This window comes from Lissotriton helveticus, chromosome 4_1 (genome assembly GCF_964261635.1).
Source record: "Lissotriton helveticus chromosome 4_1, aLisHel1.1, whole genome shotgun sequence".
NCBI lineage: Eukaryota > Metazoa > Chordata > Amphibia > Caudata > Salamandridae > Lissotriton > Lissotriton helveticus.
The window spans coordinates 165,854,201-165,872,954 of NC_136063.1; the positions used below are offsets into that span (position 1 = coordinate 165,854,201).

The window sequence follows — 18,754 nt, forward strand, 5'->3', positions numbered from 1 at the left end:
CTAAGCACATGACAATACTAAGAAGGAAATACGAGTTAGCACAATATTTACAGGTGTGCCTTAGGGGCACGACAAACCATATACTAACAACAATGGAATGCGAGGATGGAAAGTACTGTAAGGAGATCCAGAGGCTGGAGGATCGCTGGGACTACGCTACGAACTAGGTAAGTAAGGAGCAGGAGGCCCACGGGACTCACGTGCAGAGTGGAAACTCTCACGCGGGATGCGTACCAACGTCTATGGATACTACAGTTTACAAAGTTACGGATTCCGGACGAACCCGGCTGGATGGAGGGAAAACAACAGTGGACCTGGACACTAGGATAGTGAACACTGACATCAGCACCTAGAAGCTTTAGTTACCTAACCCACAGGCTGCGGGTGCATAGGGCTGAAGTGGTGTCGGGTTCGCTGCGTTGCTCCCGGTGATGCCTGAAACAAAGAGTTGCTGGCAGGCAGCCAGATGGAGGAGTCCGGTTGTTCCAAGGATGGAACTAGGAAGGAGAAGTCCTCAAAGGGAAGGGGACAGAGTCTTGGTCACTAGCCAGTGACGGTGCTGGAACCAGGAGGGAACCAGATGCTGTCGCCGCGCTCAGGGGAAGGAAGGGTCGCTTCTCTCTGTAGCTGCGCGGACCAGGAGCTGTTCTTTACCACCAGGCTGGAGGCACGAGCTGTCCCACGTAGTCTGCTGCTGATGGCGGTGTTGGATCGTCGATCTGGTCAACAGGCCTTGGCTAGTGCAAGCCACGCGGTGGAACAAAGATGGCGTCTGGTGCGGACCAGGAGGGTCCGGGGTGCTTCTCTTTCACAAGGAAGCAAGGGCCAGTCTGGGGGACCAGACTAGCAGAGTTGAAATCTTCGGGTCGTCGTCTCAGAGGTCACGAGCCAGCTGGCAAGTGACCAGACAACAGGAAATGCAGCAACCAGGCAAAAGGGCCCCACGCAGATCTCGTGGAGGCTGGGGGGCTGGTCTTTGATGCAGGTGCTGTGTCGGTGTGGGGCTTCTCAGTCCCCGATGCACTTACTCGAGGGTCCCTCGGTGGTCGTGCTGGAAGCACTGTGCAGGTTTCTTCAAGATGGCCGTCTCCACGTTGCTCGTCGCACCCACGGGTCCCAGCTGTGCTGTGGATGTGGGTAGAGGTCAGAGGGGTCTGGAGGTCCGGGTCTCGTTGAGCTGGGTCGTCTGATTCCGGGAAGGAAGGACTTGCAGCAAACCGCACAGGAGCTTGATGGTGCCTGCGAAGCAGGATGGTCACTCCCTGACCATAGGGGAGATTCTTCAGTCTTCTGATGTTCAGGAGGTCGAAGGTCAAGAGTTTCTTCGTGGAAGTTGTCAAGATTAATCTAACTGGGAATGGGACCAGCTCCTACCTTTATTCAGCTAAAGGGGGCTGCACTACGACTAGGTCCCTCCCCTGGGTGGGACCAGGAAGGGGGGTGGTTACACCCCCTATCCTTTGTCCGGTTTCCCGCCAGAGCTGGGGCTGGAGTGACCCAGCAACTGGTTGGAACCGGTGTATGCACAGGGCACCTTGTGTGCCCCAGGCATGTCTCATTCCTTTCAGCCTTGGCCTACCTAATACACAAAATCCTGTCTGGGGTGGTGCTAGCACCTCCCAAGGCAGGAAACCCTTTGTCTGAGCCTCCCTCGCTGGAAGGAGTCCCAGCAGCAGGAGGTCAGACTTGTGTCTGTGGTGGCAGCATCCATCTTGTGATGCTGAGGCTCGAGTTAACTTTACCCGGGGTTCACAGTTACATACATGTCGTGTCCCTCTAGAAGGGTGAAATGCTACCCCCGTCGCCAGAATTGGCGAGGGGGTAGTATTCCAATTCGTATGACACCTTACTCGACATGTTTTGATAATGTTATACCAGAGTTAGCATTTAACCGCGAGGATTATAATGCACTTAAGAGTATATGGTATAGCGTTATCATGGAACAGCTATTAGGACTTGGTTCCGCAAGCTGCAAACGGGCTCAGCTCATGCCAGAGCACCAGCTCACATAATTCCAAGCACTCTGCCTTCAGGATTGATAAGGCCTTCTCTAGGAGTGACTGATAGGAATATATGTGTCCATTTTAGGTTTAGATATAGGGGACTATATCTAAAGCAAAGGGTGATTACACCACCTTGCCCCAGCTGCCGTGCAGCCAGTTGTGTCTGTTTAGATGGCCAGCCAGGGGTGGCATAATGCATGCTTCAGCCCCTGGTAGGCCCTGGGTACACCTATGCCCTGGATACCTAAGGTATACTGTACAGGGACTGATAAGGTGGCCTAGTACCAATTGGTAAATGCACCTAGGGTACATGGTTGTATTTTTAGAGAGAGAACAGCTAGGCTGTGGGTCTGATTAGCAGGCCCACAGCCAGGGAAAGTCGTAAATCAGTGAAGCAAAAAGCAAAAATCTGGGGTGGCCATGGGATTGCAGACCCCACTCTCCTACACCGCCTTCCAGGACAGGTGCTGCAACGAAGCCTTATGAATAGGTTCAAAAGGCTCCTTCATCAATCTGGACAGCACCACATTCAATTCCCATGAAGGCGAAGGAAGCCTGACAGGAGGGAATACTTTCTTCAAGCCTCCCAGAAAATCTTTGATCACAGGGATCTGGAAGAAGGAAGTCTGTGAAGGGCATTTCCTGTAGGCAGTCAATGCAGCGAGATGAACCTTAATGGAATGAACATTAAGGCCAGACTGCGCCAAATGTAGAAGGTAAGGAAGAATGACATCCTCCTTGCATGTCGTAGGGTCATAGTTCTTGGACTTGCACCAGATACAGAACCTCTTCCACTTGTAAGCATAGGAAGTCTGAGTGGAAGGTCGCTTAGACTCCTTCAGTATGTCCATGCAACCTACAGGCAGATTCAAATGTCCATATTGCACTATCTCAGGAGCCATGCCGCCAAACTCAAAGACGAGAGGTTGGGGTGCAGCATCTGTCCCCCGAACTTCCTGAGAAGGTCCGCACTGCGCGGCAGCCGTATGTGAGGAAGGAGAGACCGGTGAAGCAGGTCCGTGAACCACCACTTCCTGGGCCATTCCGGAGCAATAAGTATCATCCGCGCCCTGGACCGGGCCAGCTTGATGAGTACTGCCGGAATCAGGGGAATGGGTGGAAAAGCGTACAGAAAGCTGTTCGACCAGTTGATCCATAGCGCATTCCCCAGCGTACCCCGCTGGTAGTACCTGGAAGCGAAGTCTCGGCATTTGCTGTTTTCGGCGGTGGCGAACAGATCTACGTCTGGAGTCCCCCACCTTGCGAAGACTTCTCCTAGTACTTCGTCGTTTATGACCCATTCGTGGTTTTCCTGGAGCAGTCTGCTCAGTGCGTCCGCCTGAACATTCTGCACACCTGGCAGATGGGTAGCCGTTATCGTCAGTCCACTGGCTAGAAGCCAGTGCCAGATCGCCTGCGCCTCCTGCGACAGGGTGCGCGATCTCGAGCCCCCCTGCTTGTTGAGGTAATACATCGTGGTCGTATTGTCCGTCTGTACAAGCAGCGAGTTGGTCTGAAAGGACGGATGAAAGGCCTTCAGTGCCAAGTGAACAGCTCTGAGTTCCAGGAAATTGATGTGATGCGTGGCCTCCATCGGGGACCACTTTCCTTGAATCTGTAAGTCTCTGGAGTGCGCCCCCCAGCCTTGCAGAGAAGCATCCGTCACGACAGTCTGAGTGGGAATGTCCTTGTGGAAAGCGACCCCACTGAGGAGATTCTCCGCTGAACACCACCACTTCAGAGACTGAAGAGCATGCAGAGACAGTCGTATCTTGTCGTCCCAAGATCCTTTCCTCTGATCCCACTGGTCCTCCAAGCACTCTTGCAACGGTCTCATGTGCAGTCGTGCGTGTGGCGTTAGGAAGATACAAGAGGCCATCGATCCCAGTAGAGAAGACACCGTCCTCACTGTTGTAAATGGAGTGATCATAAGAGCCTGAGCCTTCCGAAGAAGTGATAATCGTCTCTCCTCCGAAGGAGACACGCTTGCTGACAGCGTATTGATGGAGGCTCCCAAGTACTGTATGCACTGGACCGGAGTCGGGACAGACTTGGACATGTTGATGTGCAACCCCAGCTTGTTCAAGAGAACGCACGTCTTCTGGAAGTGTGCGAAACTTTTCTCTGCGAATCCACTTGTTTGCCTGTCGCAAGTCCAGAATGGGCCTGAACTCGTTCTTGTCCTTCTTGCGAACCAGGAATAACCAGGAGTACAGACCTCTTCCTCTTTGAGACCGAGGTACGTCTTCTATCGCCCTTTTCCTTAACAGGATATCGGCCTCCGTCTGGAGCTCGCGCAGCTGAAACTGCGAGCTGACCGGTGGAATTGCTGGAGGCGGGCTGGTGAACCGAAGACTGTATCCATTGCAAACAATATTCAGCACCCACTTGTCCGGAGTAATTTTTCTCCACTCTACCAGAAAAAATTTAACGCTTGCCCCCACCGGAGTGGGTAACGGATGTACGGGAAGTAAGCGCTCAGGGCCTAGACCCGGCCGGGCCTTTAGTCGCTGTTGCCAACTGTTGGCCGCCTCTTCCTTTCTGTCGCTTCTGGAACGGCCTTCGGAACTGCTGCGGTTGTTGCTGCTGTTGCTGTCCCGAAGCCTGGCCACGCCCTCTGCCCTGTCCACCGAACCGTCTCTGGAACGGGCGGTACGATTTCTTAGTATCCTTGGGCTTTTCCAGGCCCACCGCCGTGAGCGTTTCGGCCTCCGCCTTCATGCGGGCCATTTCGTCATCGGCGTGTTTTCCAAACAGGGTTTCGCCAGAGAATGGTAGATTGGCAACCCTTTGTTGTGCGTCAGGTTTTAGTGACGTGAGGCGTAGCCAAGCGTGTCTTCGCTGGTTAATCCCATGGCAGAAGCCATGCGCCGCCAGTAGGGAAGAATCGGCTGCAGCACTGATGACCTGATTCGCCACCAGCATCCCCTCATTGAACACCTTCTGGAAATCTTTTCTCTTGTCACGAGGCAGGTGTTCCACAAACTGCTGGAAGGATTCCCAGAGGGCTCGGTCATACCGCCCTAACAAAGCCGTGGCACTCGCAGCCTTCATGGAGGTCGCCGATGTCCCACAAACCTTCCTCCCAGCCGAATCCATCCATCTAGATTCCTTATCTGGTGGGACTGTGGATGACGGAGTGGTGGCATGCTGTTTCCGAGCCGCCGTCACTATCACAGAGTCTGGAGGAGGTTCCACCCTTAGAAAAGCCGGATCCGAGTCGGGAGCCCGGTATTTTTTCTGCAGTCTCGAGGGGGCCGCCTTAGTCACCGCCGGGGTGAGGAAAAGGTCCATGGCGGGCTCCACCAGGCCCGGTACCAGTGGTAGTAATGGCCGAGACAGATGTTTCTGGTGAAGCGTCTCGAAGATCACCCATGGCGTGGGCACCGTCAATGAAATGCCCAACTTCGCTGCACCTCGTAAAAGGACATCATGAAAGGACACCAGATCGTCAACCGGTGACACCCTTGTCTCCGGTGACTCCGACAAAGTCGGAGAATAGTTCCTGGTCCCCGAGGACCTCGTCTGGGAACGAGACCTGCGCCTCCTATGGCGTCGTCTCGACCGTGTGGATGACCTGTTGCGCGATCGTTCCCTCCTCCTGGAGCGAGAGCGCGATCTCCCAGTACGTGGACGCTCCGCAGGCCTCTGTGGAGGTGTCTTCTTTGGCCTATCCTGGGGTAGTGGTTTTGGAGTCCCCTTAGGCGGTGTAGGTAGCGGAGGCAGGGACACCGACCTCGGTGGAGGAAAAGGTATCTCCGACCGAGGAGCAGGCCCACGTGGCGGAAGCGGAGGTGGTGGCTGTCCCGCGGGAGGAAGTGGTGGAAGAGGAGGATTGATGGGAGGATCCTCTCTAGGTAAAGGAGGTGGGGGGGGGTCTTAGGCCGAGGTGGTGTATAAACCACCGAGTACACCGAGCCCGGTGACTTCTTCGGGGGAGGGGACTGCGACTCAGCCCCTCCAGTAGGTGATCGCCGTCTCCGGCGTCCTCCGCCTGACCCAGCGTGACTTCTGGCGCCAGAAATCCTTCTGCGCCGCTTAGGAGAGCTGGAAAGCCTCAAAGACGCCGACCTCTTTCTTCTCGACGTCGAGCGCCGCTTCTTCGGCGTCGAACGCCGCCTCCGCGACGTCGAGTGCTTCTTCCTCGACGCCGAACGCCGCTTCCACGACGTCGAACGTGCAGTCCTCGACGATGAGCGCCGACTCCTCCTCGGCGCCGACCGCTTGTCAGAGGTCCTCGACGCCGACCGTTCACTCGACGGCGACCGGCGGTGTCGCTTCGACGGCGAGCGCCGGTGCCTGTCAGTCCTTCTTCGACGTCGATGTGTCGACGCTGACGACGACGAAGACACCGTCGACGGTGATTTCGACGGCGGTCTACCCAGGCCTTTCGACGTCGACTTCTCACGCCGTCTCGACCCGGAGCCCCGGGGAGATGGGGAACACACCGTCGTCATCCCTCTCGACGTCGTCGGCGATGCAATCGACGGAGACCGGGACCGTTTGCTGGGTTTCCTGCCTCTGGGGAGCCCCCCAGAGGCCTCAGCAGAGGCAGAGGTCTGGCAGATGTCACAATCTTCAGGGACATGTGCTTCAGGGAGACAGAGGATGCAGACATCGTGTGGATCAGTCTTGGCCTTCTTCCTTCCACATGCTGGGCACTTGTAGAATAGAGCAGGCATTTTAGAGCCCTAAAAAGCCTGAACAAATACACAGGAGTGAAGGGAAACACCAAGTACACAACTGAAAACACTTTTAAAGCCAAAAGTGCACAAAATTCCAACAAACCCTTGAAAAAGGGAGAGCTCAATGCACCAGGGTCCTGTTAGCAGGAGCAGGAAAAAAGAACTGAAAGTAAATGGGACCTGCTGTGCATTCTGGGATACTGGGAGAAGTTCTGGAAAGTTCTCTTAAAGGCACAGTATCCTATTTAAGCAACATAATGGCAGCCTATGGGGCTTGTCTGTCCATGCCTTCCTCTCTATCATTCCAGAGGCTTTTACTGGTAGAGGCAAGTTTCTCTGTGGAGGAAACTGGGCAGGCTGTGCTGTTTGTGTGGTTGTTTTTGGTGGAATTTCTAGTTGAAGTACTGGACAGTGTAGCTTGTGGATATAGGCTGCATTATTTGTCTTTAATTCTCTCTTAAGTGTCTTTGCAGTTCTGCATTTTTTGACAACTTAAGAGATTATTTTTGATTGTCGGGGTCCACGCACATGGGCGGGACTATTCACTAGATTATGACTATACACAGAGATCCCCTACTACAGAAGAGCCAGATCTCACTACTGGGAGCACACATAGACTTGGAGGGGCTAGAGGAAACTAGATTGCCCAAAAGATCCAGTGCCACAATATTCGTGGAGACCCCACTAGCTCTAAAGCATGATTGGACCAGGACTTTCAGAGTGAATCAAAGGCAGACCATGCCATGTGTCAAGCCCATGACTGAAAAGAGAGGAACATCACAGCCCCCGCATGCAGACTCAGCAGCAAGAAAGAAAGTACAAGTCTTGGAAGAAACACTCTATGCTACCTCTGTCTGTATCCGGAAGCAGACAATGGTATACAGACAACACACAGGAGTCCTCAGGCCAGTCCAATTTGAAGGTCAGTCACTATAGGACTCGCTCATATACGAGCCATACACGAACACTGACCTTACGAGGAGGCATACTCCAGGATACTAGAATATCCACATCCTAAAAGGCATACAAAAGAATGCCAATGCCAGTCAGGACTCCTTTTTTGACGTTGACAGTAATGTTTTGGAATATTAATTAGTAGGCTATGCATGACCTAACACCCACTTATCTATAGTCATTTCTTAGCACACTGCAGGGGCCTACACTTCATAGGCAAACATAAGTGAGTCTTTTATTTGCACAGATAGTCTCCCCATCAATTCACAAAACCATTTGACCAGCTGATCCCATCTAAAGTAGAAATGAAGGGGGCGTGGCCAAGATGGCGGCGACGTAGGACGCGTCTTTCGGAGCTCCTCCTCGCCGTCCACCAAACTCAGCTTCTTCTAGCCACTGTGGGAGCCCTACAGCCTGTTCACCGCCCCTGTGCTTACCCGTGCCTCCCTCGCCTTAACTCCGGTCGCAGGCGGTCGCGGCAAACTCCAGCTTTGACAGCCGGTGTGGAGTGCGGCCTACCTTACGCAACCAGAGTTGTGGCAGCCGCCTCGCGACGACCCCGCGCGACCCGGAAGACACGCGGGTCGCGCTCCGTCGCCCCTTCAGTCACTGGCCGCCCGCCTACAGACTTCCAGGAAGCGACTGCCTGGGGCAGCACATCCCAGTTAAAGCAGACGGCAGAAGACGACCGAGAGCCTGTGGGGTGGAGGGGCAGGTCCGCTGTACTCGGCGCGGACAAAGGTGAGCCCCCCTTCCTTTCTGAGGCTGCTATTGGCATCTGAGCACCGGAGGGACCGAGCCAGTAGATCCCTTGCTGAACTGGTAGAGAAGGGGCGGTCCTGGGGAGGCCTGTGGAGATAGAGGGCCATCGGAAGCACAGCATAGTACCAGGGCCCTTGCACCCACGTATAGTCCGAAGCGGAGAGCGCACACCAGAGGACTGAGCTTGGGGAGAGGCCTTGGGGCAGAGGCGACATCGGTGGGGCACGGGGATCACATCTACCCTCCCCCGCCTCCGTAGCATACCTCCAGCCTCCCTTTTGAATTGGGCAGCCAGCACTTTCTCCTGTGTGCCGGGGCCCCAACGCGCATCACCGCCCTGCATCTTAGGGGGCCGGAACAAGTGGATTGAGGAGAGGAAGTTGAGATCCAGCCCGGCTTCCCCTGGTGCGTGGTCACCTTAATCGGAGAGGCCCCACGGCTTGGCCCTTCCACCCTGTGCCTACCCTCAGCGAAGAGACTTGTGCCCTGGCTGAACTGCGCAAACCGCCTGACCTCGGGCCCGCACCGGGAGTGGGAGTAACGAACCTGTCCGGGCCGTGTCTGGGGTTCCTTGGGGCAGATCTGGAACATCACGGAAGGCCTGCGTCTGTCTGCAGCGAGTCCCCCATGCGCCCAGCTGTGGACCTTTGAGGTGGTGGCTGTCCTTAGCGGCAGTGGCAGGACGAGAACCGGGTGGGCGCGCCCACATACTCGACCCCAGTAGACCGCCACAGGGGTGCCTGTATGCAGTTGCGGATTCCCAACAAGAGATGCGGGAGACCCTCCTTGCGTAAGACCTTTGAACAGGGACGATCAGACCCTGAGTGCCTGAGCGAGGGAGCTGGCTACCCTCGTGGAGCTTCTGGTGCTCCCAGAAGTGACCACACTTTGCAGCACACACAAGTATGTTCTCATCCAGAACGCGTAAGCAGAAAGCACTGACGGACATCTTTAAAAGAGCTCCCTCCTTTCACAGCGTGGCGACTGCGTCACCCAAGATGGCGCCCCAGCAACAATCCCCTGGGGAGGTAAACAAACCCATTACTGAGGCCTTCCTGGAGGCCCTCTTCAACACCCTCCGGGCTGACATTCAGACTGTGAAAATGGATCTGATCGCCGAGATAAAAGAGATCCGCAAGGATCTTGATGAGGTGGGAGGAAGAGTGGCCATGCTGGAAGACAGAAGCGATACAACGTCGACCGAGAAGGCCATGCTGCAACAAGAAATCCTCCGCCTCCAGGACCAACAGTTGGATACCCAAGTGCACCTCGAAGACTTGGAAAACAGATCGCGTAGGCACAACATCAGAATCCAAGGAGTTAAGACCACAGAGGATACTCAGGATCTCTTCGCTTTCACGGCAGGCTTATTTCGGCATATTTTGGCGGTCCCCGACAGCACGGACATTGTTCTCGATAAATGTTTTTGCTTCTTATTCAGTTTGAGGTCCCGCTCCACGCTGATTACCTTTGGTAAACGATACTTATTGCGACCCAGTGGTCTCGTGTGCACAGACTTTACGCAGCCGAGAGCCTTGTCTTCTCTCTTTTTTTTTTTTTGTAAAATGTTTATTTTGTATTTTATGAAATGACAGAGAATACAAATAAGCGACAAACCCGCAATGCATCCCCCAAAGGGGGGTACGGTGGAGAGGCACAAATCAGTGACAGGGTATCATAGAGGGCAGCCACAGTGCAGTTCAAAACAGTCTCGGAGGGAATTGTGGCGGGCATCCAAAGTCAGTCCCCCTCCAGAAGTCCGGAGGAGTAGAAGCCCAGTAGGGAAGGGGTAGCCGAGTCAAAGCACACGTTCTCATGTACAAAATGCAGAGGCCTCCAAATGCTCCAGGGGTGTCGCAACAATAAAACCAAACAACATTACCCCGCCCAACCCCCCTCCCAACCCACCCCTCAAGTGGTGGTGACAGCTAAGCATTCATTCATACATTCATACAGCAGAATTATAACTGAAAGAGGTGAAGCGCGTGCACTGAGGAAGGGCAAACCGCCGAGGGCAAGCCCCGGGAGAGAAAGCGGACCAGGGGACCCCACCGAAAGATGAAATTCTTGAAGTTGCCTAGAAAGATGTCCGCCACTCGTTCCATGCTCAGTAATCTCCACAGTCTAGCGTGCCATAGGGAAATTGCCGGGGCGTCCGGTTTCTTCCAGGCCGCTGCTAGGGTGAGCTTGGCTGCTCCAAGACAAAGCCAAAGAATCTGCTTGTCAGCTCTTGTCTGATGTTCGAGACCTGGGTCCCGGAGCCCCAGCAAAATGTGTTCCATTGAGTCAGCGACTGGGTAGCCGAGGATTTCCTTGAGGTGGGATAAGATCTCTTCCCAGTAAGGGCGGATGACCGGGCAGTCCCACCAGATGTGGCGGAAGTCCCCCAGCAGACCACAGCCCCTCCAACAGCGGTCGGAGGAGGTCGGGAATATGCGATCTAACTTGGATGGGTACAAGTACCAATCCATAAGAGTCTTAATATGGGCCTCCCGCAGGGCCACAGAGCGGTTGTGCGCCGCAATGTCTCGCCAAAGGCCCGACCATTCCGCTTCCGTAATGTCCCTCCCGAGCAGTTCCTCCCATTGACCCATGTAGCGGGGACGAGGCAACACAGCCGTTGTGAGGAGCAACTTGTAGAGGAAGGAGATAGCCCCTTTCATGGTATTGGTGCGCAGAAGGAAGGCCTCGAATGTGGATGGAGGTCTTGAGGCCGCGCCGCCAACCCCAGCGGAGGTAGCCCAGTGGACGAGCTGGAGGTGGTGAAACCGCTCAGACGGCGGAACCCCATAGTCCCTCATACAGTTGGCAAAGGTAAGCGGTGCGGAACCGTGGAACAAGTGCGTAAGGGCTCTAAAGCCCACTCCCCCCTCCGCCCACAGGCGTCGCAATGTAAAGAAGGAAAACCGGGCTCGTCCATTCTGCCAGATAAAGCGGAGCATCAAAGTCTTGAGGCGCCGAAAAAAATCCTGATCCAGCGGAATAGGAAGGGCCTGGAAGAGATAAAGAAATTTAGGGAGGAGGACCATCTTGAGAGCATGGATTCTACCCAGCCACGAGATGTATTTAGGTTTCCAGTGGTCCAAGTCCGCTCGTATGGATGTTAGCAGCGGGAGGTAGTTCGCAGAGAACAAGCCCCCTACGGTAGGTGTCAGCCGGACCCCCAGGTATAGGAGAGAGGAGGTCGCCCAGGACAGAGGGGTTAAGAGACGTACTCGCTCCTTTTCAGCAGGCGGAAGTGTGAGGTTAAGGATATACGATTTCTCAAAATTAACCTTGAAACCGGCCACCTCATCAAAGTCGGACAAGACCGCCTGGACGTGTGGCAGCGAGTGAGCCGGATCTCCAACGGATAGCAAGATGTCATCCGCGAAGAGGGAGATTTTGTGCTGTTCCCCAGTGAAGGGAAGACCCCGGATCCCCTCGTGCACCCTCACCGCCAGCGGCTCAATGCTCAGCACAAAGAGTAAGGGGGAAAGGGGGCAACCCTGTCTGGTAATGCGGGAGTGGGAGAAAAAGGGGGACAGGTGACCGTTAATCGCCACTCTGGAGCAGGGAGCACTATAGTTTGCCCGGAACATCGTGATAAACTTGTCTGAAAACCCGAAGGCGACCAGGGTGCGGAACAAAAACCCCCAGTCCACGCGATCGAAGGCCTTTTCCGCATCTAGACCCACCAGCACTGCTGGTATGTGGAATCTACTGGCCTTTTCAATCAAGTGAATCACCCGTCTCATGTTATCGTGAGTTTGTCTTCCCGTGATGAAGCCAGACTGGTCCGGTTGAATGAGGACCGGCATCAGATCTTGGAGTCTACGCGCAATGATAGCGGAGTATAATTTAGCATCGATGTTTAGAAGGGCGATCGGCCGGTAGGAGGAGCAGCTAGAGGGGTCCTTCCCCGATTTAGGAATGACGGAGATCCCCGCCTCGGCCATAGAGCCAGAGGTTTCACCTGTCTCTGCCATTGCGTTGAAGAGGGAGACCAAGTAGTCACAGATCTCTGTCGTGAAGGTCTGGTACAAAAGGGCGGTATACCCGTCAGGTCCCGGCGCCTTGTGGAGTTTCAGGGATTTGATAGCATCCAGCACCTCCTCTCTGGAGATGGGGGCCGCCAAGAGATCATTCCGCTCTGTAGAAACCTGGGGTAATGGCAAGTCCGCAAGGTATCTCCTCTGCGCTTCAGGATCTAGGTCATCTCCCTCGTAGAGGGCAGCATAAAAGCGGCCAAAAAAGGGCCGCTTTATCTTCATCCCGGTGTAGCAGGTCTCCGGCCGCGTCCTTGATGCCTCCAAATGTAGACCCTTTCTCTTTTGTCTCGGAGCTGGCGGGCCAGATGTTTCCCCACTTTGTTCCCCTGTGAGTACGAAATGTGCTGTAGCCGCAAGAGGGTAAATTCTGCCCTGTTATTGTAGTGGGCCTTCAGTTTCCCCCTAACCGCCGTAAGCGGGCGAAGGGTTAGGCGAGAGGGGTTCAATTTATGCGCTAGTTCCAGAGTGGCAAGCTCCGCCTCCAGACTCTCCCGCTCTTTCCTCCTTGTTTGTTAAGATTAGCGTTAAGAGCGAGGCAGGTGCCCCGCAGGGAAGCCTTGCAGGCATCCCAGGTATTGAAGATGGACGTGTCCGAGACGGGATTAAGAGTCAGGAAGTCCCGAATGGCCTTCCGTAGTGCCTTACAGGAAGTATCATCCCGAACTAGGGCGGCTGGAAAGTACCATTTGCGCAGACCATCCCCTTTCCCTGACCAGCGCATCCCAAGGACCAGCAGGCTGTGATCAGATACAGAGAGCGGAAAAATGCTGGAGTCACGGACATCGCCCCGGAGGGCCTGGCTTAAAAAGATGTGGTCGAGGCGGGAATAGGAGTGGTGGACAGAAGAGAAGAAAGTGTAGTCTCGGGATTGGGGGGTGTAAAGAGCGCCAGCTTTCAATCAAACCCAGCTCGCCCATCCTGCGCTGCGTCTCAGTAGAGAACAAGCCGGCATCAGATCTTTGAGCACTGGAGCTATCTAGGTCCTTGTCCCAAATCAAATTAAAGTCTCCCAGAAAAATTAAGTGTCCCTCAACAAAGGTCTCAGCTCTACGCAGCAGATCCTGGAGGAAGCTATTTTGTCCTGAGTTGGGAACATACACCACCACAAAAGTACAGAGCCTATAATGCATCAACCCCTTAACCATCAGCCAGCGGCCATCCTTATCGCAGCTGATCCCCATGGGTTGAAAGTGGAGGGTCGCACGAAACATAAGGGCCACCCCCCTATGTTTAGTGGGGGCAGAGGACCTATAAATGAGGGGAAAGTGTCTATGCCGGAGGCGGAGCTTATCTTAACGCGCCAGGTGGGTTTCCTGAAGACCCACCACATCTAAGTGATGATCACTCAGGTATTTCCAAACCTTCTGACGCTTTTGTGGGGAGTTCAGACCTTTCACATTCCAAGTACCAATACTAAGTGTCATTGCAATAGATTGGGTTCACTCTCGCTGCACTCATTTCGTCCATGCGCTCCCTAATACCTCCCAGGATCCCAGCCTGAGACCCCCCCCGACTCCAAGCTTCACAGCTCCTCCCGCCATGACGCCCCACTCCCCCCCTAAGCAACCCCCAGGTCCACTCCTCCCGCCATGACGCCCCACTCCCCCCCTAAGCAACCCCCAGGTCCACTCCCCCAACACAACCATGGGCCGCGCCAATAGCACCTCCAGATCAGCACCATCAAAGCTAAGTACAGAACCAAACCCACTGCAGGGGCCCAGCTCCACAGAACAGATATGAATCCCCCATTCAATCTCAACAACCAGGTCAAACCACGCATTCCTGTCACCACTCCCCAGAACAACCCCGCAAACCTTCCCAACCCCCAACCTCCCCCCACCCTCAACATGTCCTCCCGGATCCAACCCCCCCCCCAAACCCGAGAAAAGTCCCCACATGCAGACAAATGTAATTGCCCTCCTGGGGAGGGGAAGGAGGCACCAGTAGGTGTGCCCTCCAAGGGCCGTACCGGGGCGTCTTCCCAAGAGTACAATTTACCCACAGTACCTGACTAAGAAAGGCCCCTCCGGCGCCAGGCAAGTTCCGATGCCGGGCTCAAGCTGCCCCAGAGCTCTCCTGAGTGGATGGTACTGTCACAGAAGCGACAGACGCCACCGCAGCGCCCCTCTCCTGCAAGCTGGTTGTGCGATCAGGCCTCCCCAGAGTCGTCTCTCTCCCCACTCTCTGCCAGGAGGGCGACCAACGTCTCTGCCTCGATGGGGAGCTCCCAGCTCCCGGGGCGGGGGCGGCATCCGAGAGACCCAGGAGGTCCATAGCTGCTTGAAGAGACCAGATCTGCACTAATCTGTTCTGCCATCGAAAGATAAGGCGAAAGGGGTGGCCCCAGGAATAAGACACATTGTGCTCAAGTAGGTAGGTGGTCACCGGCCGAAAGTCACGTCTCTTCTGGAGTGTCGAGGCTGCCAAGTCTTGATAAAGCTGGGGGCGGTGGTCTCGAAATTGCAAGGAAGGCGTCTCTCGAGTCTTCCGCAGGATGCGCTCCTTTAACTGAAAGTCGTGGACGCAGACCAAAATATCGGGGGGAGGACCCCCCCCCGCGTCTAGGCAGACCAACCCTGTGAACCCTGTCCATCCTGATGGCGGTCACGTCGTCGTCGTTGAGGATCTGCAAGAAGAGCGCTTCCACGTATCCCCTCAGGTCACCAGCTTCCCCTTCCCATGGTACAGCTCGGATGCGGATGTTGTTCCGGCGGGAACGGTTCTCCAAGTCCTCAGCATGAGCCTGGAGGTCCAGGTTCTGTTCCGTGAGGCGTATCACATCTTGCTGTAGCTGGTGCACAACATTCGCCACGTTCAGATCATGATCCTCCAGGGTAGCCACCCGCTCTCCGACGCTATCCACATCCCTCCTCACCTCGCGAAGGTCCGAAGCCAGCTGGGAGCGGAGGTCAGAGATGTCCTCTTTGATGGCCGCGAATAGTTCCATCATAAAAGTTGTCTTTTCTCTTTGTCTGTTTTCAAATCCATAAAAAGATTTAAACCATGAAGTAGAAATGAAAGCAGCGAGTCAATATGTACCTGGTAACCAGAGGACACGCCCTTAGGCTGTATTGTGGACCTCTTTTTCACAAACTCCTGTGCAGTCACAAAAATTCCCCTCTTGCTGTTGATGATGGGGCTATGCTTTCTAATAAAGCTAGAGAGGACAAGAGAGAGTATTATTATTTGTGCAAATCCAGAGCAAGTCTGGCCCCTACTGCAGCCATTTTATGACAGCAAAACCGGTCAGCGGATATCTTCATGGTTTCAGCCCAGTTTCTATTTTTCAGGAGTGGGGTAATCTTGCTTATATTGCCTGTGTGCCAATAGTATAGGTGGGTCAGGGGTGTGGACAGTGCTGGGTTTGTGGGGATAGAACAGGCGAGTTTTAGGTTTTGTTCTGAGCGCCATCCCTGATTCACCAAGGGTACTTTGTTCCATAGGCAAAGGGCTTTCATTGGGAACCTGCATATGTTTGTCAATTTAATTTGCATACCTGATGTCAAGAGGACGGGACACAAAGGAGAAATACTACTCTGAGAAGCTAGGAGGGGCAGACGGTCCATATAGGTAGCACGAGCCTGGGGGATTTTAGTGGACTCCTTGAAAGACCTGGAAGAGGACACAAGCAACCACTCTCCTGAGGGCCCGCTGGGCGCCGCCCCGCCATCCGCCCGGAGACATTAGCCCATCCCCACACACCAGATGATCCATGACTGATAGATATCCCTGTACTGCTTAAGTGAGGTCAATTGATCGTGCCTCAGCAAAGGTCTTTAGATACGTTGCAGTCATCACACTTCGTATGCACAAAGGTATAGACTCACGTAAGTGGGAGTGGGGAAGTTTTACGTTGCAATGTACATGCACTTGATGTGGTTATTTGTTTTTAAAAGCTTTGTCGAATATGCTGTAGAAGTTAGGCCTTTTAGGCCACTGCAACAATGACCATACGTGATCCTTGTGTCAATACTTAAATAAAATTTGCTTTAAAAAAAAAAAACAGAAAAAAAACCCAAGTACCATCACAAGCAGAAGCTCAGATTCACAACACGCTTGGGCTGAAACTCACAAATTCACTTACGTGAGTCTATGCCAGTGTTTGAGAACATTTCCAACTTCGATGCCTTAGCAGCACTCACCTGCAAATCCATTAATGCACGGAGAATGCACCAGTGTACAATTCCATATTTGTAAAACAAACCTTAAAATGCATTTGGACTATGATTTTTTTGTTTTATTTCTCCACCTGTAAAAATGTTTTCCCAAGGTGGAAGGAACCCTTTTGTTCATCCCAAAAATTATAAAAGTGGCATTCTACATTGCCCCTTGCCGCCAAGAGCAGAGATTTACTCCTGAACTCGACAGAAGTAATTCTACAGATGTTTTAGTAATGGGAAACTACCTTAAAAAAAGTTTGTTGGGGTTCACCACATTTAGCATGTGGACTGACCGTAGACCTGTAAGTGGATATACTTACATGGAATTTGGACCTTTAACACAAAATCTTATTTATTGGATTTATAAGAGCAAAAGGAATGGAATTTTTCCCTCTAAAACAACATGATTTGTGCACTTACTTTTCCCAGAGATGTGAATGAAGCTTTCTGAACAGGAACAAAAGGTTTGTTTTATCTCGGATCAACACTGTTCACATTTGTTGTCTTATGCACAAAGGAATAGATCACGGTTTACGAATCTCTTGGCTGTAGGCATATCTCTGAAACGTCTTGCAAATGTGACAATGGTGTGGCAGCGCATCCGCCTTCAGAATGGTTGATCCTTCGCACTGTGGGCAATGGCCAGCCATATGATTTTAGGAAGCATCCACAATTTATTTAACATCAGGTTAAAAAGAGAGCCAGTCCATAGCAGTGCAATGAATTCATTGTACACTGCGCCTCAGGTCATGTATGTGCCTCAACCATAACAATATACCTGCCCTCTCTAACTGTGCTGTATTTGAAAAAGAAAGTAAGGGTAGACCAGCGGGAACATACATTTCAAAACAACAGGGCGTGTTCACTTTAGAGTAACATGACTACCTTTAGGGAAGTGTCTATGATGATGACTATTGCAACAGTTGTGGCACTACCTCACACTGACAATCGAGGCATGCAGTCACAAACATGCAAGTTTCTAGCTGCATTATCTTTCCAACATTGGACCTAGGAATGCTCCCACAAAAATGGTGCTTCTGCCCAACTTCTCAAGTACGCAGAATGATCATTTACTCCCCTGGCTCAAAAAATCTTCTAAAAAAACAGGAGTACCTTTTATGTATTATGAATCCTTTCGCCTCCCCTCATCACTCTTTCCTAGGAAGTTAGGATAGTGCTGTTTATATGTGTGGCATGGAACCAATGACGCAACTTACCAGATGCACACAAACCACTCTCCCAAAGGAATCCCGTTCTAGACTCTCAACCGTTCCATACTTCAGTCCATCATCGTCGTAGAACCCAACTGTGTCGCCACGCTTTACTAGTGCAGCATCATGTTCTTTTGTATCTTCTGTGGGCTTCTGGTCTGTGAGGAAGTGTATCTTGCTAATGGGGAGGAAAAGTCCACAATTCCGCTTGCAGAGGAATCGACGGATATAGTTGTAAGTGCCATCGTTTTTCCCTTTTCCTTCGCCATCACCCTGTAAATGTGACAAAAGTACATTATTTGCACTTTCTCCCCATTGGAATATGAAATAGTGAATTCATATTGTTTTTTTTCTACATCTTGTCACTTTGAAAAAGTTTATATTCTTTATCTCTTTGTGCACAAATACACCAGTGATCACACGAATAAGAAAAACAATAAATTGGCATACTAGTCTATTAGTTTTGATTAACTCAATTACTTCCCATTTTTTCAAATCTGGAATCTAGGGACTAAAAGTATTAGAGGGAAGGCGGCCAAGGAAGAGGCACATCAGAGAAATAAGATATTTCCAATGACCAGGGTACAAGGAACTGGGCCAGTCCTAAACACACAATTCAGAGTCTTAATTCTCTACTCCACAAAGGAAACTTTCTTTCACTGTGAATCATGTTAAGAGATGTTCTCAGCAACATCACATTTCCAGTCCGGCATTTTCATTTACCATATTGAATCTGGAGATAATGTCTCGGTTTGCATCAACTGATCAATTTGAATGAGCAAATTTGAGAACAAGGATTTGTTAAAGAAAAGATGTGGGTGTGCACACAGAAAGAGTTAGATGGTTGGCTGGAGACTAGTACTAGGAAAGACCCTGTGTTGTCTGGGGGATGGGAAGTAAAAGGGGCACCCGAGAGATTTGCCTGTTGTCTCTTCTCTTTACAATAAT

At 52.6% G+C, this 18,754-nt stretch overlaps 1 protein-coding gene across 2 annotated transcripts in view; it reads right to left on the minus strand.

The window, feature by feature from the left end:
• Positions 1 to 18,754, minus strand: part of LOC144828458 (ubiquitin carboxyl-terminal hydrolase CYLD-like) — a 677,169-nt gene that overhangs the window by 414,261 nt on the left and 244,154 nt on the right. The window contains exon 4 of one of the 2 annotated variants that reach the window (XM_078686635.1): positions 17,813 to 18,078. In XM_078686635.1, the coding sequence (XP_078542761.1) occupies positions 17,813 to 18,078 (266 nt within the window). Of the gene's footprint in view, positions 1 to 17,812; positions 18,080 to 18,754 lie in introns of both variants that reach the window. The other variant, XM_078686637.1, reaches the window with a different exon arrangement.